The 24,292-nt window shown below is 41.6% G+C and overlaps 1 protein-coding gene across 2 annotated transcripts in view; it reads left to right on the top strand.

The window, feature by feature from the left end:
- The window catches only part of LOC119649547 (zwei Ig domain protein zig-8-like), a 494,474-nt gene that overhangs the window by 468,385 nt on the left and 1,797 nt on the right, over nt 1-24,292 (top strand). For both annotated transcript variants that reach the window (XM_038051739.1, XM_038051740.1), the window contains 2 exons: nt 3,625-3,752; nt 5,364-5,532. In XM_038051739.1, coding sequence (XP_037907667.1) covers nt 3,625-3,752; nt 5,364-5,532 — 297 coding nt within the window. The remainder of the gene's footprint in view (nt 1-3,624; nt 3,753-5,363; nt 5,533-24,292) is intronic.

Below are 24,292 nucleotides of genomic sequence, written 5' to 3'. Positions count from 1 at the left end.
TTGTTGCGTCGTTGATGGTGGTGATGAAAGTACTTTGAGCATGTGATGGAAACATGGATTGTCGATTGTCTCCTCATTGGTTTATCCTGACTCCCCATATTTTGTACAAATTCGTGGTGAGCTGTTTGTCGCCATTGTCTTGCAGGTCAGGCAGGAGGTGAAAATTTAGGAATAGGGAAATCCTCGAAAGAATTCATTTGCTAATATCATTGCCGCTTGTGTTTACTCCACTGTTATAGGGCTTTCTCGTTGTCAACTTTACAGATTTCAGGTCCTTCATGAAGTGATACATTCTATGTATGGCTTTAGGGAAGCGACACATTAGCGTGGTAACTTTAAAAGAGGTGTAAGTGGGGCAGAGACGAGGAGGCAAATACGGAAGAGAAGTAAGAAGAGACGAGGTCACAGGTTTGCTGCCGGGAGTTAGCAATTAGCTCAGTAAAATGGATGGCCCGATTTGGTTACAAGAGTCACGAGTGTGGCCCCGAAAAGGTTTCAAATTATCGGTAGCTAGGGCGGCGGCAAGGTTCTATGAAATATTGCTTATGTGCTTTTTTAATCGTTGATTTCACAAAGGAATACATAGCCCTGAAATGTGCAAGTTCAGTTCCATTTGTGGAAAATAGAAACTTTTTTGGTAGTGCGTATTTCACACGAAAGGTTGCGCGGATTTCCATGGTGAACCAAATTGGATAAGGAATGTGGGAAGACGAAATTATTAAAAGCTTATTCGCACGTTAAGATAGATAATACCAAGTCGATGATTAATGTTAAAACTAAGTTGAGAGGGATGAATTTGGCTTTATGGAAATTGAACTTAACCAATTTTGGCACAGGGTTGGAGGAGGATCTACATAGTTTCGCTTCAAATTTAAGAGCGGAACGGTGCGCATCGATTTCGGCATACCGGTATGTACAAAAAATTATAAGAGGTAACGCTAGGTCAGATTGAACATGAAGAGAGCAGGAGTTTTTGGTGGTGTTGAATTGCAGGACAGAACAAATATTTATGAAAGAAGAGAGTAGAAGGGTTTGTTTCTGCTGCTCAGCTTGATTTTGACGATAGTTAACCTAGGTCGACCGCCAGAACTGATAGTTGGAATTACCTGGCGGAGTTACTTTGAAGTAGCCTGAATACGCGAGGATTTCTTGTAATACAATGACGCCTAACTTTTATTTGTACAGGGTATCAGATGATGTTTTCCTTGCGTCTGATAGCAAAAATGATCACGAGCAACTTGTTCAAAAATGGAATGATCGCCTCATGCAACACGGTCTAAGATCGAATCTAAACAAAACTGAATTTTTGACGGCCGATTCCCACGAAACAGGCACAATCACTGTCACCCGCAGTGATGTACCCAGAACTGAGCAATTTAAATACCTCGGATCAACGCTATCAGCCAATGAAGAACTGCTTTATGAAATTGCTTCACGTATTAACGCACTCTGGATGAAGTGACGTTCCACAACTGGTGTTCTTTGTGATCGCCGCATAAACGAACTCTGAAATCTAAAATTTACTGCAATGTCGTCCGTCCTGTCGCTCTCTATTGTTCTGAGTGTTGACAATTATAAAAAACAATGAATAGCGTCTTGCCGTAATGGAGACGAAGATGACGTTACACGTTTTGATCACATCCGCAAAGAGGATATCCGCGATCTTTATGGGGTTGCACCGATCGTGCAACTTGCGAGAGAGGCGTCTTCGATGGTATGGTCACGCAGTTCGTGCTAAGGAGAATTCACTTGTCAAGATTGGTCTGAACATCGAGGTCGATGGTAAACGACGAGAAGGTAGGCCGAAACAACGGTCGCTTGATACGCTGAATGGGGATTTAAAAGCCTCGAGATTGCACCCAGATCAGGAATTCGGTAGAGTGAAATGGCGAAACCGATTACGATGAGCCGAACCCGCTTGTGAACGGAACAAAGGCTGAAGAAAATGAAGAAGATCAGCTGGCTGTGGAGGGAGCGAACGTTCCATGGGAAAATGCGTAAACGATACGTCTATTTCTTCGCCGGGTCTGAGTTGCAAATTGATGCAGTCCGAGACTTCTTTTGTGGCTTCGTACCAATTGTTTTGCTAGTAGAGTTATTAGCCTACAATACAATTCGTCCCGTTTTTAGGCGCATGAGATTCCCCTTCATCTTACTCGGTCCGTAAGATCAAGCACCAACGACTGCCCTGTGGAGGTGGAAATAGGGTTTGGTAGTAGAGCTGTTTTTGGTTTTGTGCTCCATCGCGAATACCAATCCACGTTGCTCTCTAGGACCTATACTACCCTTCAATTTGGCCACGCTCGAAATACTAGACCTGGTCCCTGCTTGTGTAAGTTGGCCCTAGTGAGGCGCACACGACTTCTTGCCCGCATTACCGCTGACCGAAGTGTCCGCTTCATATATTGGCACACCTGGTGGCATAGACACGCCCATATCCTCATTCCCAAGGGATTTTGTTTTCTTGTGCAGTACCTTCCTCAAGCGTTAGCCGGACGCCTTCCCGTTCAGGGCGTAATCCCCCTTTTTAGTGTTTGAAGTTTGCTTCTACTAGGTATTCTTCTGCCATTTTCCGGTCAATTCAGGCAATAACGTCCCGGACAGACCGGTCGCGGGAGAATATGAAACTGGTTAGGCCTTCAAAATCTGGATCTCGACTGCGAATTGATTTCGCATAGTCGCATTCGGCTACAAAGTTTAAGATTTCTTACCATTTGAAGAGCCAATATTCCTAGTTTCCAAACATCAATCCCAGCACGAGAAGGTGGTGTCAGAGAGGCGCTTGTTCTACGTACAAAGCTAGCCAAAATATTTAAACTACGTTTAATCGGTATCACAGGAAATCTCCCTCATGCTGAATAAAGTGAATATAGTAATAAACAGACAGGTAGCAGACACTGTAACTTTACTTCCTGTAGATGATAGTACACTCCTTCCCAGAAGTATCCCTCCTTTGTTTGCAAAAAAATCCTCTGCTTGGAATTGAAAACATACTTTTCAGATTAAATGCTATGTCAAACAATGAAACTTGAGAGAAGTATCCTTGTTTGCGTTGGTTTTCTTACTTTATGACTATATATAGAAAATTACTTACGTTTGTTCGAATTTCCTTGATTCCGTTGAAATGGTGAAAGTGATATTACCAAGCAGGAAGAAGATAACATACTTATACTACCCTTAAATTCATATGCATATAGTATTGGACTTATAACGAAGATGATACTATATTTTCTTTTTGTTTGTTTGTTTTTGCAGTATTGTACGGACTCAGGTTTCTAAGCATGTTTACTCACCCTTTAATTTGAAAAAGCGAATACTTATAAATACATAGGGTTTGATTTGGGAAAAGGATGTCTTGTATACTTTTGCGTTAACTACTGTAAATACCACATACTATTTATTCCTTTCATTTCTACCGGCCATAAGCCTTTAAACTACTTTCACCCCCAACAGCTGACTCTAACAAACCAAATTGAATTTTCATTTTCAATTTACTGTTAACAAAGTTTCTATGATATCCTTCTTTGTTTTACGTTTGTTGTGTTGTGTTTGCCCTGCGAGGAGAACTTCAGTTCTAGAATAGATTTTGTAAGTGTGCTCTAACGAGGTTATAATTTATTTCAGTGCCAACAGCAACCATATTGGGAGGCCCGGACCTATACGTGGACAAGGGCAGCACCATTAATCTGACATGTGCGATAAAATTCAGCCCCGAACCGCCGCTCTATATTTTCTGGTATCATCAAGACAAGGTAAATGTGTGAAGCAGGAAGTCAGCTATAAACTTACTATTTTGTGGTCTTTAGAGAGAGAAATTTTAAAGGGAGTGCACAATATATAGCATTGGAGTTAGGGCGGAAGTCAACATAAATTCGAAATGACTTCCCTTGTTTTGGGGTTGGAAAACTCAAGGGAATAAGTTCCAAAACAGCTAAAGCTTCTGAATATTTTTTGTTCTACCTCTCTTCAAGGTTTTGTTACTGGTCATGGAGACCAGGAAAAACCCCTTCAAACACAAGACAATTCGATTATTTTGGCGCGTGTTATTTAAAGGGAAGAGGGACTAATCATTATTTCAAGAGATTCATCCCCCTTCATTTCAATATTGGAATTTTCGTGAGAACCCAAACATCCTACATATAACACCGACTTACCTTCACTGCGCTGTGTGCATGTAATTTGAATTGAAGGCAGCCTTAAGGATTCGCACGTGCACCATTAATTATATAAAGGATATTAGCCGCTAAGCTATAAATTTTCCGAAAAGGTGCATTTGTTACAAGATCCTTCGGTGTATTTACTCCAGAACCGCTATCTACTCACAACTGAGAATTGTGGAGGAAGGAATGTACTTTTCCTGATTTAAAATTAGGCTAGCATAGTTTCAGAGGTTTTCGGACTTGTGCCGAAAACAATAAATTATGGTTAGTGTTATGTCTTTCCTAGGCCGAGGCTTGTGTTTCATGGACTTTTAAAATTTTCTCTGGAGACTGTGAAATATTTCGCTTTATATTTATGGAGAAAAGATTGGAAATTGCACAGTGTAGACGAACAGCAGCAACAAAACCACAATGGTGGTTTAATTTTATCCATTTTCCTGTCAAGTCGATTGTTCTGACACTGGCCGCCTCAATATCAAATGCGAACTTCTATATATATACAGTTTTAATAGAGTTCCGGACATAATTCAAAAAGTTGTTATGAAAACTTTACAGAAAATGTTTGAGGAAAACCAATAAATTTCCTTCGTTGTTCCAAATAAATCGTTGCAGAGATCAAGGAAGATGTTTTCGTTGGAACTTACATGGAAAAACTTTGTAACACTTTTTATAAAGTGGAATTTCGGTATTGAAAGTTAGAATCACGGCCCAAAAACAATTAAACAGTTAAATGTTGTCTTGGCACCGGTATCCCTGGTAAATAGAGAACCTTTTTTGAGTCCCCAATTCTATTAGTTTTGGAATAACTCCTGCAAAGAAAGGCTAGGAAAAAATGTATCTTCGTGTCCAATTTATCTTTGAAATGAAACCCGAACAAATACCTATTGAATGTAGGTAACAACAACATTTGCAGCCCTTGCTCTTTTCCGCTTTTCGATTCACCCAGAGTCACTAATGAAAAATAGCGGTTTGGAAAAGGTATCGTGCACTCCCTTTGAACTCATGGCAATTACTTAAATATTTAAATTTCACTTTAATTTCTTCTGCACTGCTGGCTTTCTTTATAATCCTTGCATGCATGAATCTTCTCCTTTCCGACTTCACCCGTATTTGAGACTATCCAGGCACAAACGCTTTCGGTTGTGTACCAATAGCTCGCTCCCGGGTGTTCTACTATTAATCCCTCATGCTTTTTCTCGGCAGGTGCTAAGTGATGACTCGACAAGAGGCGGAATTAGCTTTATCATGAGCAAAGGAGATGGAATTAAGTCGATCCTGCTGATAGAGAATGCTGATTTGACAGACTCCGGGAAATATTCATGTTATCCATCGAATACGGATATTGCTAGTATCCGCGTGCATGTGCTGAACGGTAAGTTTGATCTTTGTTTTATTGAGCAGAGGAGAATGTGGTAAGAGCCAGGTGAATAGATGATTTTAATCATAGTTTTATAGTAGAGGGAGCAAGTAAGGACACCTGCTCAGGATTAATATTTTGATAATGACGGAATGCAACATGCGCAGTTCTTTATAATTTTCAAATGCAAATGCCTCTAGCTGTATTATATTGAAAATGTCCTGCCGTTTTCTAGTGAATACATTCCCTCATGAGCATCAGTATTTAATTGCCCAATATCCAGAAAAATCAAGACAAATCTTTTCAAATGCAATCATAATTATAAATGGAAACGAATTAAATAGTGATTAACAGTGCAAGTGAAGAATTATACTAATATATTATAGCAATAATTCCCTTATATTATTCACCTGCCTAAATCCTGAAAGGATATGGGTCGGTGTCCCCACTTCATATTTCCGTTTTTGTTAATTATTGAAACATATCAAAGTCATTTGAAGTGCCTGGTTGACCAGACGAGTAACGTCACCTGCATTTTCACAAGTAACCTTCCCGAAGGATAAACCCGGAGACGACCCAAACAATAACTCTGGAAACTTGGAGAGGGAGACGAGATTATGATCCAGGTCGATATCGAGCAGAACTGATAACCCAAGGCTCTCAGAAATGGTTTCCTATGATTGTAAAAATTAAGGTTAATGAAATTAAAAAATAAACAAGTCGGGGAACCGGAAACTGGACCCTTCAGGTATGAAAGGTTTCGTGCATTTATTTTATAAAAACACTTGAATGGACATTTGCCCTATTAGTACTTAGCACGTATTGCGTAATTTGCGACAACTCCCTTTTACAACTTTGTTGTGATTTTCACCAGACTTGGTAGGGTCGTGTTCTATATTGTAGCCTATATTACTGCAAATCATTTCATGCTAAACTTAAGAGCGGTGCTGCAGTCAATTACTAAAAATTATATTTACACACAAGATATCAGTGTGGCGGGTATTTCGGAGCCTAGGCACCAGGCCAATAGCTATAATCGAGACGAATGGTGGGACATACAAATAGACGGCCAGACAGACAATAAACTGATTTTAATAAGATTCTGTTTTACATAAAATCTTAAAAAAGGTGCTATGAGATATAATGCTTTGCATCGATGTTTCAGACATTTGATCAGCAGTAACCACAAAATGATCGAGGAACAGGCTCTAGAACTCATTTCGAGCCTTGGCCTTCAGGATCTCCTTTCTCCAGCCATTTCGCTTCATCGATCGCACCCTCCATTTTCGAAAGCCGAGCAGTAATGCGCTGTCTTCGTCAATAGAAGCTGCCCAGTGCTTTCGCAGTTTTCCCACCGGTCTTCATTCTTCTGTTCTCCCTTTTAGGTCTCCGAGTGTCATACTTACCTTTGATGTGGCCAGCCCATTACAACTTTAGAAGTTTGTTTATTTTGAAGACTTCAGATTCGTCGCGGGCACGCATAGCCATGAGTCCGCGAATGACTTTCGACCAATCAACCTCATCTCCTTCGTATTAAAGACCCTGAAGTGCGTCCTGGACATCCGCTTAACGACGATGCAGAGAACATGCCTTTCTCTAATTCGCAGCACACCTCACATGTAAACTGACAGAAACCGCTTCCCATGAGGTAATTGTCACGGTTGAGCGGTCACTGCAAGGTAAGCAGTACACTCTAGCTTCCTGCCTGGATATAGATGGAGCATTCAACAACGTTAGTACCAACGCTATCGAAGAAGCCTCGATCAGTACTGGATTGGATAGGTATTTTGCGTATTGCATAATATCCATGCTGTGGATGGTCTGTGGAGTCGGTGTGCGAGTTTTTGGGATGCATGCAGTGTATCCGAGTCGTATGGTCTCCCTAGTTTCGCCACTGTATTCCATGCTCAATCAATTATTAACAACAGTTGCATAAAAGCTACAGAGCGAGTTCCTATTAGTACGCTACTCAGCCCAATGATACTCTATGGTACTCTACTCAATCCGATGATACAGGTCCACAGGAATAGGGTGTGCAATCCGTGTTTATAAAGAGAACTACGTCTACGGATTCTGATTAAAGAGGCCTTGGCTTTTAAAAGAACGATCACCACTCCGAGTACGGAAGTCTCAGCGCCCGTGTTAACATAGACACAACAATATCTATGGTAAAGAAGGAAAACGAAATGCACCTTGCCCCAGATGGATGGATAACATAGGGCGGCTGTCAGCTAAGTCAAATTGGTGGATGATGATGCAAAACTCGGATGTTTGGAGTTGCTTATTACGGCAAATCAGGATGGATTGCCATTTGTTGGTGATAATGGCCCCATAGACTTATAGGATCTGAGTAAACCCATTGCACTCCACGTGTCAATGTAAGAATATCCCAGATTTGTCTACGAATCGAATGATTTTCATTTCTGGATGTGATGCTAACTAAAGTTTTGAAATCTGCTGCGTCCATATGGGAGAGGGGGTGCCCCTTCAGCTCCCTTATTACAGGCTACGTGTTCAGCTAGCAATTCACGGTTAGCCACTTTAATTCTACTTATTTGGTTATTTCTATTCTATTCTAATCTCAGCTTGGCGCAAATTAGATTCTCGTTTGCCAATGAATCTGACATTTAGTTTTTCTCTATGCCACAGTGACTATATAGGAAGAGTGGTTCCATCGTGTTGAATTTACATATTGAGTTCAAACGTGTTCTTCATTCCTTAAAGGTGGAAAGTTAAGTTAAGTCCGAATAAAACAAATACGTGTCTGCACGCTAAATGTTGAAGGAACTCGCAAGAGTCCTTCGGAAAAGGCGCATTGATAACTGCGCTCTGCAAGAAACCCGATGGTCTGGTGACAAAAGCTGCGACATTAAACGCGAACCGGGTAAAAATGGGTATAAACTTTTCTATTTTGGTAGCCCACACTCTCAATATGGTGTTAGCATTGCCATCTCAGAGGGCCTCCGTGATGCCTTTAAAGAGGTTCAACAATTTGAAGATTGGCTGATGAAGCTCACCATTATATCAGCTGATCACACTATTCACTTCTTCACTGCGTGAGCACCACAGACAGGTCGACATGATGCCGAGAAAGATGCCTTCTGGCAACTTCTCGATGAAAAGAGGCCAAAGCAGCCTTTGCAACCCTCGAGGTCACCAAGCGGGTAAGCGGTACATCAACCGAGATACTTGGCTTTGGAATGATGACGTTGAAATGAAGGTCCGTGAAAAGAAACGTCTCTACCACAAATTTCTCGACGATAAAACGCCGGCCCAATTGGCAAATTTATAAGAATGCCAACCGGGAAGCAAAAAAGCAGTCGCTATCACCCAAGCGGACCATTACAAAAGCCTGTACGATAAACTGGACACTCCGAGCCGCGAATAACATCTGCCCTTCGATCAGCACCGCTGGAGACACCTCGCTTCACAGTCTAATACCCGTTGAAACTCAACTTGTTATCTATTATCAGCTCTAGGTATTCAATGATAAATTTTGCGACGATCTGTTGATTACCAACTCGGATGTTCACAGCAACGAAAATCGGCTCTTCTACGTCTTTTACTTCGCCATGGCAAGTTTAATCATTTGCAACTATTATTTAATGGCGTAACTTATCTTCCATATAGTTCTACGCCCTTGTGGTGTGTTGCAGCTGCACCGTACTCATCGTTGCACACGAGGAGCTCCAATATGGGACCTTGAGGAACACTTGCTGTCACAATGTATTCTTTCAGCCCATCGTTTATATCGCACCAGGTAAACCTCACCGATTGGCCGAACCAAGCATCTGCCCGGATAGCTGTGTGGTTAGAACACAAGGCTGTCGTACGGACGGTCACGGTTCGAATCTCACTGTTGGCAGTGGAATTTATATCGTGATTTGACGTCGGATACCAGTCAACTCAGCTGTGAATGGGTACCTGAGTCAAATCAGGGTAATAATCTCGGCGAGCGCAATGCAGACCACATTGCCTTCTAGAGTGTACTGTAATCCTGTAGTGTACCATTACGGTCTTGAATGAAGTGGTCTAACACACTTTAAGGCCCTGATCCAATATGGATTGTTGTGGCAACATTTATTATTATTAAGCATCTAGGAACAACCAGTTCAGCCAAAGTCCCATTAATGCAGCTCCAGTGGAAACGGGGTGGTATTTATTTTCAAGAATGCATATCGATTGTGGCGATTTTCGGCTACGTATCTTGTCCACTAGACTTCTGTAGTTTCAAACGTCGTCGAGGCATTGTAACGCCTATCTCGAGACATCAGAGCACATCCACTTCATGCTAGTATGATATCCAGTTCCACAAAGCTCAACCCTTATTAAAATCGATTCAATGTCTAGCTGTCCGTCTGTCTGTCTGTCACTCCGTCTTTCTGTCTGTCACACCCGCTTTCTTTGAAAACAGCTGAGGTTATTGTCACAAACATGTGGTCTGTGAATCCGTTTACATGTAGCAAGTGGCGCCACTTCCTGTTGAGTTTAAGGTGGGGCTCTCCATACATGCAAAAGGAAGTGACACAAAATAGGGTCTTGTGTGGTAACAAATGAAAGGGCTTAATTAGTATTTTTTTGAAGTTGATCTTAGTTGTGATACACACAATAGTGAACTTATACGGAATCAAAATATATCCCATTTCGATACCTGCTCAGATAAAGTTAATAATAGCATATTACTACTACAAATTGCTTTAGAAATTTATCTAGGAACCGCCATTAGCTTCATCCTAGAAGGACAACATTCGGCACCATTATTGGTAATAATATAATACACAATTTTGGAAAGTTTATATGAAATCTAGGCCCCAAAATATGTTCCATCCCCACATGCGCCCAAATAAATTTAATAATAATAATATATTACCAGCTTTTTAGAATTGACCGCAAAGCACTCTTTAAGTTAATGCTAGGAGTATCAAATTGCATCGGCGTGGAGAACAGTATCACGCATAATACTGCTGAGTTTCGTGGAAATCCGCTTATTAGTATCAAACTTGTTGTAGTTTAAACTTATCAACTCTGCGCGAATTCACTGCATCTTAAGGCATGCAATCGACATTCGAGGTGAAAAACATCCAAAGATAGGGTGTGAGACTTTAACCCACTGAAACCGCCTCTCCTCACCTGCAACGCCCCATCACATTGCGTCGTGGGCTTAAAGCCTTACCGGCTTACTAGTACGGTGAGAATTATGACCTTCCTGCCGCTCGTGAACGCTCTAACCTTTGAAGTTCCTCCTAAATACAACTCACGGTGTCACTAATTGCATTCTTGGGATTCGAGTATTTGGGTAGAGATCGTCTCCACTTGTAAGGGTCTCATTTAGAAAAGTTCAAGCTTCCCCCTCTCACTTCTGAATTTTAGACATACGAAGAGTGTGTGTGTGTTTTCAGGACACAATGTTGCATTATCATGTTCAAAACGATGTGAATATCCACTGCTTATCATTCGCGTGTTAGTAATTTATTCTTCCTTGCAAGCATAGGACACGCCTGATTCGTCATTCCGCCACGGTTTCGGTAGATGCATCACAAGCTATGACCACATTTCAGACAATTTGCTCAGATTTTTCTCTTGCTATTCCTGTTGGTGTCTTAAATATCTTAACGAACATTTCCGGATTAAACATCTTTAAACTGCACTGTTTCTTTCGGTACGACTTTATGCCTTTCGGATGCTCCATTCTTCTGCTCTCTATTATGCAAAGTAGTAAAGCTTGATGGTCGCTAACTCGTCAAGTAATGCCCCGTATCAACGCACTGCTTACGAAGGTAATATCTACCACTGAACTTATCCTTCCGTTAGGGAAGGTGTTCCGATATTAGCCAGAACAATGCGAAGAAAAAACTTCCAGCAATGTCAGCCCTCCTTTATTAGAAACCCTGCTTCCCCACTCGGTACACTATCCATTGAAGTCTACCGCGATTATAATGGGGGACCGTACATTTGCGTCTAAGGCCAGTTCATGCAATATTCGCTCATATTCTAGGCTAGTTGAACGTAACAACAATGGACATGAACACCATTAATTAGTTCTTATGTTATTAACCCATTACCAGGCGCTATCATCCTGTTGTCCAAATCGCGCACTTTCTACTTTTGTCGGTCGGCCATACCGCGTCTTTTCCTCTGTCTGCTTCGGTAATAATCGCCATTTCCAGGTGGAGCTCCTGGACTGGCTTGTTCAAAGGATCGTGTGCGGCCTCACGATCATTTGCTCTTTACTTTTGGTTCCCTCCTAGAACGCGGATATTTTCCGCAGGAAATGTTTTTGGCCCAATCCCAGCCGATTTTGGCTTTGCCAGCTTTCAGCAACTTGTTTACTCACACAACTGGCAAGTTGATTATTGCTGTTTGCGCCCATCGTATGCTTTCTGCAAATTGTTTATTGTGTCGACATTATGGTCCGGAATTTGCAGTTGCCACACCAGTCCACTCCATATGTCCTCCTTTGTCGTGATCTCATAAAGGTCCCCCACTCCACCGTTAGCTCGTGGGTCTATTGCCTCACCGTAACTACCTCACATAAGGACCTACCAAACAAATACTGGTAGTTGAACGCTCTTTTATCCTACGTTTTCCGAAGTTCCTGGAACATTTCTCCCTTCTGCGTTCTTCTGATCCGTGTGACATTGTCTTCCAGGATGCTTGGTTTTGGATCTCCCTTGACCTTCCGTGGTGAGAAAGGTCACCTCTGCTTTCGATAAGAATAGTGTGCGGACTTGGCTTCCTTTGTTTTGCCTGCTTTCTTGGCTTTACAGTTGTCCAAACCTTTGCTTCCCGAAAATAGAATTTGGTTTGTAAACCCGATTTGAAGCCGTAACGATGCACTCACTTCGCTAGTGGTTTTTTGGACTCTCGGTTTTTCTTTACTCTTGGATGCTTTGCACCAGTATATTCTATGAGCATGTCTAGAGTGTTACCCTTCACCTTCAGGCAATTTTCCACCGTGGGTACTTTCGTTTCCCCGTTGCTGTGCTCGGTACAGCCTTTGCTGCTATCACTATCTAGTCGTCTACCCGTCTTCACGGGCCTAGGTGGAAAGCGTACTATTTTACCACTTCCCTCAAAAGGATTCAGGTTCGCTACCTCCTGCCTATCACTTATTGTCGTATCTGCTCCAATGCTTCCATAACCATTAAGAATGGTGTCAATATCTTTTTTGTCCTTCAGTATTAATGGGTATTTCGTTGTCATCTATATTTTTGTTCCGGTATTACCCCCAAAGTCAGGTACGGGCCACAGTCGTCTAATCGCCAGTTTTCGCCTCCCGCTAATCTGTGCTCCATAGGAGCCTCCTTTTCCCTCTTTGAACTGCCCGCCTACAAAACAGTATGCAGCCGCCGAAAGTTCAGTAGACTTGCACACCCCGTAACTTAGTTGGACTAACTCAGGTGTTTCTTCTAGTTTAGCGTGTGTTACTTCCACTAAACCGGGGTTCATCCGTTTCGGGATTACGACAAAGTGTCGTGTTGGATTTCAAAGCCTGCAGAAAATGTTCACCTCAACCAACCAGTCACAACCTTACCCGGGTCGCCGTATCGCCCCTGCTGGGAGGAACATGGTCGTCTCACTGAGACGTGCAGGTGGGAAGTCCACTTATAAGGTGATAGAGATGGTTACTGTAGCTTGTGTCAGTAGTATGTGCCTGGGGCACAGTTATTGCCAACTAGCCTTCACATACCAGTAACTGTTTTTCTGTTCTGGGTATCTTTTCAATAACCAGTTTTGTATCCGACCTACGCATAAAAATGTCCATACACGCACACCTCCAAATGCGTACAATTGCATGATTCTACACCATCGGTAATTCCCTTATCCACATGGAAGGTCGCGCCTGATGGGATATCTAGCAACTCATCACGGGTTATCTGTCTGTCTATGTGTTACATCCAATTTATTCTGAATACGCAGAACCTATTATCACGAAATTTGGTGAGAACGTGTGGTCTGTGCATCCCTTTACAAGTGGCGCCATTTTCTGTCGAATTTAAGGGGCTCCCCATACATGCGAAAGGGGGGTGTAATCTTTTCATATCAGGTATTAGGAGGAAGGAGTGAGTGAGGGCTCAAAATGTAGGCCCAGGAAACCGGAACAGCTCTCGTTCTCAGTACATATCCCTCCGAAAAGGACTGAAAAAAATTCATAATGGTGCGCCTATACAAAATACAAAACTTTCCCGAAAACCTTCCTCAAGTTCAACCTAGAAGTACAATGTTTGGTGCCGTTATAAATAATATATAATGCACAATTTTGGAAAGCTTGAATGAAATCCAAATATTTTTAACAAAGCTATATAAGGTAAAAGTTGTGCTTCTCATGTGAACTCGTATGAATGGTGGAGTTGGATATATTAAAGAATATTTTGAATTTTTAACTATGTGCGAATGGAAAAACGTGCATACGAAATTCTTCACATAAGATGAACACAAAACCCTTATACCTGAAGCGTCCAGCCTGCTTTATCATGAGAACGTGTCAGCTATGTTTCTGGCGTGATTTTATCACTTAATATTTGGTCATTTTTCTATCCTAGCCCGCTGACACAACGTAACAGGGTTTGGATATCCTATCTGTATGCGCAGATGTTTTGGTAAATATTGTACTTATCCTTAATGAGCTCACATACGCTCACCAAATTAAAACCGGTGCTCTGATTTCATCCCTTTTACTCTCATGCTTTGTCCGAAAGGCAAATCTTTTGATGCGGGGACTATCTGCATTCCTTACGCGATGAATCTCGATTATACAAGGTCATTGTTGCCTTGGTGGTGGCTCTCTCAGTTCTGAGCTCTTCCTAAAAGGATCTTGTGTAGATCAAATTTCGCTTCCATTTCTATCTCTGATAATCTACACTTTCGAGTGGCATTGACATTTAAAGTCTTGAATTTGATAAGAAACGACAACTCTCACCTATTATAACTTTGTTAGTAATAGAGCGATTTCCACCAACCTTGGTGCTCTATATAATAGCCTATATTGCCACAATTTCATGGTTCTTGTATGAACTTATGGGTGTTTTGCAGTCAATTACTAAAAATTATAGTAATATACTGCTACTAACTTTATTTGAATAGATATCGGCATGGAGGATATTTCGGAGCTTAGGTATCATATGGTGGCAACTGAGAATGAGTCCGTTAAAGAAATTATCATTTTCGACTCCCCGCACTCCCCAGCTTGCCATCAAATGTAAAAACTAAGACCGGGTTCGGAAAGTATTAACCAAGACCTCTCATTTGATACCCCACATGATTATATATGAAGAATTTTGCACTCCTCTTTTGCATGTATGGGGACCCCCTCCCTTAGATTCGACACAGTATGCGTGAATTATGATGCCACAGTTCCCACCTTTTCACCAAATGTGATGTTAATCGCAACAATCGTCTTCAAGAAAATTGCATGTGACGGACAAACAGACAGACAGACAATAAACCGATTTCAATAAGGTTTTCTTTTACACAGAACCTTCAAAATGTACCTTCTTCACTTCCACGTTTGGTTTGCGTTTTGGGAATTTTTCCCATAGCCAGTTTGACGTTTTATTCTCCCCTACCTATCTTACGCTTAAGTGGGCGCCCTTACCCAAACAAAGGAACGCAACTCATGGCAGATTTGGATGCTCCATATATGACAGTACTGTTGCTGTTTTGTACTTATATATAAACTCTCAGCGGTCATCAATGAGTAGGTGGTTCATTTACCCAGAATGCAGCCTGTATTTTTTATAGGAATAGGTTACCCGATTGTCCATATCTTTATTTCTTTCTCAAGTCGACGGAATTATTTCCGACTGTGAAGAGAGTAGCAATTCTCAAAAAAGTAAGCTCACTAGTCGCAAGTCTATCTGAACCTACATAAATTCCGAAATAACTGAATTTAGATTCCTCTTCTAAAAAGCTCATTGCGTCCATGGTTATTACGTTCACGAAATCACAGGAAGAAAATTCTGTCTATTCACATGAACACATAACAGTCTCACAAATAGCTTCATTGGCAGTGCTGGTTCGTATCTATCTCTGCTTTGAACTTTTCTCAAATTACATATCCCTACATTTTGTAGGACTTCGCGGGAGGGGAAGTCTACGAATGCGATCCTTTGAGATTCCTATCAAACATGTACACCAAACAACTCTCCCTTCATTACGTACATAATTATATCTTTTTCCTCGTTTGAAGCCCGAGTGCTCATACAAGTGGATACTTCAACCATTTCGTAGGGTGAGTGGAAACTTCCAGCCGTTACACCCCAATGTAAGTAACATCGTTAATTGAATAAAAACCAGGTGTAATTACTTCCTCCTAATGTAGTTATAATTTGTGAGTGGGTAATGTAAGACGGAATCACAAATGATAAATTGGATAAGTTGCGTAAGTACTGGGCACGTGCCGGTTAGTTTATGTCCTTTTATTTCGTGTCTTCTGGAGTTTAAGTTAGTGTCCGCTTTGTGGTATGTATACTTTTCTTTCCTTCCCTGCCTAATTCGGGACAATTCAAAATCTTGATTTAGGTGTATATGAAATTGCTCGCGGAAACAATCTGCATAAAATATTAAGAGTTGTTAATCTTAATCATTTAATTAATTCAGCTTTAATAAAAGCCCCAAATCGAACAGTAATTTCTTCCTTTCGGAAAAATCAATATCACACACATGGTTGTAAGTATGCATATATATTTCTCCGCTGTCAGACAATATTGTTTCCCGCTATAACAAACGTAATTATCCCCAGATGGTACTGATAGGTATGCATATGAATCTCTGTGTGAAATGGTTTCAGCTGATTCATTCAGGCGATTAGACAGCACTCCCTCGGAGAGTTCCGCCCTGTGGCCCCATTTCTATATAATTGTTGGCATGTCATCGGTATTATTACCCATCCCTGCTAAGGATTATCACATAAGCTCTTCAATGTGGCACACTTGAACGCGTCGCATCGTCATATTTGCTTGCGTTCGACAGAACCTCACACTTCACCTCCATCTTATAGTAATTTAATGGCTTCCCTTCAATAAACGTTACAATTGCCATACCTCAGGAACTTTCAGCCTTGAGGATAGTCCTTGAGTCGTTCGGAGATTACATAGAGTAGTCCGTAAGATAAGTCACATAAACAATTCTGATATTCAATCAGGTAAGTATAGCGTCAAATTTAAATATAAAGCGGCAGCACCGCGATGTACTGCAGTGTCTCCGTAAACGCTTGCTTTTGGGGGTCGTGCTTACATTATACAAAATCACGAATCCTTCCAGATCATGATCCTCGATTCTGATTAGAATGACAGGTTGTATATTGTTTATCATAAATCCTGCCTCACTGCTACGATATTTAGCTCTTTTCAACCCTGCTGGGGGTCGTCTCTCCCGGGTTATTCCCCCTGGTCGGCTTTCGCCCCGTTTCAATTTTATGACACGATTGTTACATTTCCTTGTTTACTATATGTGTCATAAATCATTTCATTTTCTACAGCGCAGTAACAACGTCCCTGTGGTGGATTCGAATGCCTTCAAGAGGCCGTCACATGACACGGAAAGTTGACTTAACCCAATAGAAGTAATTGCAAGTAGTCACAGGACCTGGCCTATTTCGCCCGAGCTGGCTGACATTATTTGAACAATGACACAGTGATTCCACTTTCTTTGTGAGGGATTGTTTCGGCTGACACTTCTCCCGGATAATAATTCTTACAGACGTGTAAATAAGGAAGCGTATTATATTGACCCAAATCACGTGATTATGGTTGAGTTAATAATTATGTGAAATTCTTACTTTTTGGTATTTTTTTGATAGTGTACTCTAATATGGTACGAACCGTTACGTATTAACTTTAGGTTTGTACTAATGGAGTTACAACTTAATTTAAATTATTGTTTATGAGCTTACGGTAACATTTCTGTTGCCATCGCTGTCAGTTGCTGGCAATGTGGTTCAATTCCTTCCACGATTTTCCAGGAAGCATCCACTCTCCGTCACCTGTTGTGTCCTAGCTAGCCCTAACTCGATCCACTCGTCCACCATACTAGGATAATGGGTTTCATTGCATACCATAACCAAACCCCGCCAAAGACTAGAGACAGGCATCCTTGATATGCGAACCGTTCCACGACGTTCTCTTGCTTAACATTTCTCTACTTTCTTAGTGGTCTTTGGAAGTGCGTGAGAAGGGGAACTCGCGGATTTTTTTTTTCCGCTTAACTGATGTTGGTGGATTACGCTGTGCAGGTGACGAAAATTGAATAATGTATGAATTGAAATTTGCTACGCCCTTGTCTCGCTGGCTAGCTTGATCAATATAAACGACTTCCGCGATGAACTCCTTTGAATTTGTTAAAGAATCCAAACCTTCTAAATGAACTTTTTTTTTTAATTGGATTCCGTCTGCACTTAGCTCTTCTTAAAGTGTTGCATAATACAAAATCTTTTCAATTTTCGGGCAGTTAAAAGCAACATTCTCTACATCCTCCGAAATCGTATAACATGTCAGGCAAGCTGTCACGCCCGAAACAGTAAAGGCAGGTGCGATGCCTTCCATGTCCGCTTAGGAACTGGGTAAGGTCGTAGCTATTCTCTGTTTTTTTTTAATCCACCTAGAGGCATGGGGGATAATTATGTGAGTCAAATGTTCTTTAAGTGAGTCTTCCGACCATTTCTGCGACTCCAGTATTGTTTCAGTTCGTGGCAATTGTCGACGATGGGGACCATTCCTGCTATCCCATATGCTACTTTTTACTGAAATTGTACGATAGGTGCACGAAGTGTGCAATGCACTCAATAGATATAAGCCTCCATTTTCCCCATTTGCTTTATGTTTCAATGCAAAAGCCCCGTAACAGTTGGATACAGCGAAATCGAGCTAATAAATCTGAAGAAAAGGACCTGAAGGCTTTACCGCTTAAATTCGGTAAGTGTGTGTTGTAACCCGGATGCATATCTTACCAAATGTTGAAGATGTGATTTGAAGCCTAGCTTCTGGTAAATCCAAGATATTTGAGCGCTGTTTACGAATGTATGGTACTTTATCGATGTTTGCTTCCTACGTTGATGATTAGAAATCTCTTGGCTTTATGCTACCCAAGTGTTCAAGCCAAGATGTGATTTCCCAAATTAATTCATTTGTGAGAATCTTAATCTCTTTACTGTCTTGTGCCACGATAGACACCCCAATGTCATCAGGAAAGCCGATAATGATTACTGCTCTGAGGAGCTGTAACGTCAGTATTCCGTCGTACATTATTATCTACTGCAGAGGAGTGAGGATTATTCCTTGTTCAACACCACAGGTTGCCCATTGCCCCGTTTCAGATCCATCGTCCGAATCATAACACAAAATATTTGAGAAACCCTAATTTCTTCAAGGCCTAAGTTATTTTCCTCGATCTCGTTGAATTTAAGACAATTCTGATACCGAGAGTAAGTACCGCACCTAATTTGCATCACCGCGCATGATCGGCACAAGCCTATTGTAGATGATCCATCCAAAAAATTTACCAATAGCGGTGGGCCTATAAGACGATCGCCCAAAGTCTGTGGCTTCCACTTTTCCAGAAAAGTCCCTTCTTTGAAACTTGCCATAAATATTTGAATGAACCAATTTGAAATTCTCTCGGAGGCTACTAATAGAGCTTCATTCCTGGGTCCTGAGACCTAATTTGCCACAATTTTCATCGTGGGTTCTAGAATTTTTTCTGTAGTTACCTCGAAAGTTTTATTGAGATCTATCTGAATGGTGGGTATGATAATTTCTCCTATCTAGGGTCGAAAATCACAACCGATAACAGTTACGATGAGGTACGTGTAAATAAGGAAGCTAATTCAGCTTACTAAAACTATTCCACTCCAAACGTCTCATCATAGGGTCAAACCTCTTACTGTACAAGACAATGACCCTGCCAGTCCTCATGCATTCCTCGGAGACTTGGGTTCTTAGCCTGAAAAATTGCGAACTCTTGGCCGCGTTCGAGAGAAGAATCCTTCGAACAATTTTCGGCCTCCTACATGAGGATGGACGATTCCGTAGCCTACATAACGACCAAATCTATGAGCGATACCTTGACCGTCCAGTTGTGGATAAAATCCGGCTCAATAGGTTACGGTGGTCGGGTCACTTAATCCGTATGGATGAGGATGATCCCGCCTGGAAAGTCTATAAGGGCAATATCTATGGTAGAAAAAGAAGACGAGGCAGACCCTGCCTAAGATGGAGCGATGGCGTCGGTCAGGACGCCAGACAGCTTTTGGGGATATAGAATTGGTGGACCTTGGCGCAAAACCGGGATGTCTGGAGTTCCTTATTAAGGCAGGCCTAGACCGAATACCGGTAGTTGCGCCGTTGATGATGATGAATAGTGGGTAAGTTCGTGAGACGTGTGGGAAAGGAACCACCAAATCAGGGTAGATGATTGACGAGATACGTTTACCCTTGATTGATGTCATGACTGCCTTGTACACTTCTTCGCATAACCTCTTCAGTTTTACTTCTCAAATTGGCTACTTTCAGCTGTTTCTTCCTGTCTGGTCAGTTCCTGCTGTTTTGACTTAATCTCGTTGCATTAAAGTAGACTATGCATCCTTGAATTTCTGAATTTTATCAGAAGTTGTCTTCGAAAAGAATTAGTGGCATGATTTTATGCTGGGTTCCCCACAGATGGCAAAAGTGTGTGCACATTTTTGTGTCAGAATATGAATATGAAAGTGCTCAATTCGTACTTTCCAGAACTAGTCTTTCTTTCCATATCAGTTAGTAGACATGGTAGTTGGGACCCAAAATGTAGGTCCGTTAAAGTGTGAAAATGGCCCAAAAATACATCCCGTTAATTATTATGAACTTATTAATTCAATTAAATTAAATTTATTATAAAAAAACCTTAAATTCATTCGAAATTGGCATATGCAATATACAATTCTTCTTCTTTTTCTTTAGCCTTTTTCCCGTTCACATGCGGGGTCGGTTCGTCGTGATCGGTTGCGCCATTTTGTTCTATGAAAGGCCTTATCAAATATCTATTCAACGTATCAAGCCACAGCTGTTCCAACCGGCATTTTGGTCGCTTACTATCGACTGCGCCGTTCACACCAATCTTGGCAAGCAAATCCTCTTTAGGGCGAACTAAATGACCATCAAAGACGTCTCTCTTGCAATTGCGGTAAATTGAGACGTTCGTTTATACGGCAAACACCAAGAACACCAATTGTGGAGTTCCATTTTATCCAGGTTGCGCTCATGTGCGAATCAATTTCACAACGCAGGTCTCCATAGGCTGATAACTCCGTTATGCGCAGATCACTGCCACTGACAGTGAACTTCGCGATCAGTCGTCAAAAATTCAGTTTTTTTCCGAATCAATCTGAGTCGTGTTGCATGAGGCGATCGTTCCAAACGTGGACAAGTTGCCCCAGATAGTCTTTGTTATTTCGGATCGTGTGGAGCGGTTGAACCCACCGTACAAGTTCTTGAGGCACAAGATGTTGTGGTAGAGCATAACAGGTAAGTTCGCGTGGTACACCGTCAAACGCTTTCTCTAGACCCAGAAATGCAATGTAAAGAGGGCGATGCCTCTCACAGTGTTTCGCCGTGAGTAACCGCGTAGTGCGTAGCAAACCCAGCTTGATTCACCGTTGTTTCAACGATCATTCGGTTGTCAAGAATGCGTTCAAAAATCTCCATGGAATGGGAAAATAACTGGATCGGATGGTAATTTGAACATTCTACTGGGCTATCTTCCTTTTTCCATATTGGAACTGTGGTACTTTCTTGCAAGTCAGATGGTGTTCTACTTTCCTGAATAATCCGATTAATGAATTCACTGAGGCACAGTTTTGGGTCGCAGCTCTTCGCTTTCCAGAGCTCAGATGCGATGTCGTCAGGTCCAGTTGCTTTTCTTAATTTCATTGATTCCAAGATTTCTCTTCTTTCGTGATTTGATTCTTCATTCTTCACACGAAATTGCCACCATTTAATACGCGGCGGGCCAGTGCGTTCCACACATTGTTTTATCCGTGGCTTAATTTGCAAGACGACAATCAAGGGTCGATGTTGAGGTGCGATGGTCTCATAGGGAACGGCTTTACAAGCAGTGACGGTGGTAAAATGTCGGCATCTTATGAGAATATCGTCGATTTCAGTTTTACTACGCCGCCGCACTATAAAATCTGAAGACCGAAAAATTGACTATACGCTCATTGCGTGCTCCAAACCTTTTCGCTCAATGGCACCTGTTGCCAGCCGGGCCTTTTTATCCCCATGACCCATTAAGGTCGCCTGTAATGATGATATTGTCATCAGCAGGCACGTTACGGGTCTTTACATCGAGAAGTTGTCAGAGTGCATATTTTCGAAATGATGCCGACCTGTCTGTGGTGCGCATGCGGTGGAGACGTGAATATTGCCATCAGCTGATATAATGGTGAGCTTCATCAGCTAGTGGTTCGATTTAATGGCCTCAGGGACACCCTCTGAGATGGCAATATCAATACTGTATTGAGTGTGTGGGCTACCAAAATAGAGAAGTTTATACAGATTTGTACTGTATTCGCATTCTATGTCGCAGCTTTGGCACCAAACCATCGGGTTTCTTGTAGAGCGCAGATATCAGTGCTCCTTTTCCGAAAGGGTCTTGCGAGTTCCACGGTCGTTTCAGTAAGGGTGCGAATATTTAGCGTGCAAATACGTATTCGATTTGCTCGGACTAATCTACTTATGTACTTCCATGCGTCAAGAACCTTCGCCTATTTCTCGACAGGATCGGAGTCCGTCCGACCGGGTCAACTGAGGTGAAGCATTTTAGCATTTTTCCGAGTCATAAGAATTTTCAACAAGATCATTTTGATTTTATCGGCAATGGTTTCGCTTTCTTGGTCGGCCTGTTGAGGAATCCGTCTCCAAGAGAGAGCAGGCAGGATTTAGTATAGTAGAATAACTCCAACTATGCCATTTTGATTTGAGGATGCTGGGAGCCCATAGGCAGCATCCACTTGATAACATAAATCAAATTTACTTACTCAAGTTCACTGCGACCTAGCCCAGTCGGCTCGGTGATCGGTTGCCCAATTTTGCCCGGTCAACGGCCTGATCTAGATGGAGTGGCAAAGCTTTAAAATCATCATTCAGCATATCAAGTCATCGTTGCTTCAGCCGGCCTTTAAGTCGTTTCCCGTCGACTTCGATATTCAGACCAATCTTGGCTAGGGGTTCTCGTGAGCGTGAATTATATAATATATATCTTCAAAAACGCCTCTTTGGCAATTCTTCCACGATCTATGTAGCCTCATATCGCAGTTTAGCGCTTCACCCTCACGATTATCCGCGTAGCTTGTATTCTCTTTCGACTGTCCTACGCTATGTAATATAAGAGCGCCCACTCCTTGTTCGTTCTAGGATATTTCTGGTAATGCCATGTCGGCCTTTCCTTTCCGCTGTGTGACCTATCTTCTGCCACTTTCGCTTTCTCATCAACACGTCCATGGATATCTTGCCCATGTGCCGATGAAGTTCCCACTGCCCTGAGAGAGACACGAATTAATAAAAACTTAGACCGTTCGAATTAAAGTAAGGATCGCCTTCCATGTACCATTTCTATATACTGGGGTGGAACAGCCGCATCTTGATGTTGGCATTGAGATGCTTGTATTTTCAGATTTTAGACAAAGTAGCGATGTTGAATTTTGTATTGTTAATGCATCCGATGACTTCAGATCCAACGACATTATGTTCATCGTCAGAAGCAACGGTACCTAGATATGCAGATTGTTCGACGCCTTTGATGCGAAGCAAAATTAAAACGGGAGAGTCCGATGCGTCGGCCTGAGGATCTTGGTTTTGTTCGTGTTTATCTTCAGTCCGCCTACTTTTCCAAATTCAGAGCTATATGGCCAATTTCCATGACTGGGAACGAAAGCAAATAGATGTCATCAGCCTTGGCTTTACTTTTAGCATGCATCTGTTTTTCAAAGAAGAATCTCTCATTTTATGTTGTTCGGACTAATAAAACCCTAAGAGCGTGACAGGCCCATATGAATAAAGAACCCATATGAATAAACATTTCAAGGGATAGTATAATAGGCCTAATACAGTAGCAACTAAAGATAGGACTTTATGTCCAGCTTAAGGGAAGATTTGGATACTCTAGTTCTATAATCATTGTGTGATTCACGGTGTTTTTAGCGAACAGGTTTAAGGAAATTAAAACGTAATATTGTCTCCGTCGCTAGTAGTGCTTATTTTATTAGACAAATATTGATATTTCGGGAACAACTTGTTCCCTTCTTCAGTGCACGGGTATATACTAGCGACGGAGATGGTGTTACATTTTACTTTGCTTATGCTCTAATTCTGTTTATTGAATTCAGTGATCTCCGAAGATTGAATGATTTGGTATGAAGGTCTACTTGCTTAATTGTTACAAAATCTGACCGTATTTTCCAGTTCCGATCAGATCTTATTTTGAGGCATCGGGGGAATGTAAAGTATGTTCTGCATAAGACCTTTTCAGAGAGTAGAATTTTAACTGGTTTCCATATCCTTATCTAATAAATTTTTGATATCGACCAGCCCATAGTGCGGTAACGAACACAATGTCTGAACATGACCGTCTTCTGCAAAACATCGCAACTTTCAAACTAGCTTATTGCTACACTTGTATTAATCAGTGTTAATTCCCATATAAGAGCGTACCCTGAAATTAGCTACTACAAAGCAGTCTCCTTGCACCTTAGTACCCCTACATGCGTATACACTATTATAATAGTTAACATCCAACGACCTGTAAT

Source organism: Hermetia illucens, chromosome 2, assembly GCF_905115235.1.
Source record: "Hermetia illucens chromosome 2, iHerIll2.2.curated.20191125, whole genome shotgun sequence".
Lineage (NCBI taxonomy): Eukaryota > Metazoa > Arthropoda > Insecta > Diptera > Stratiomyidae > Hermetia > Hermetia illucens.
This window is presented reverse-complemented; position numbering and strand designations above follow the sequence as displayed.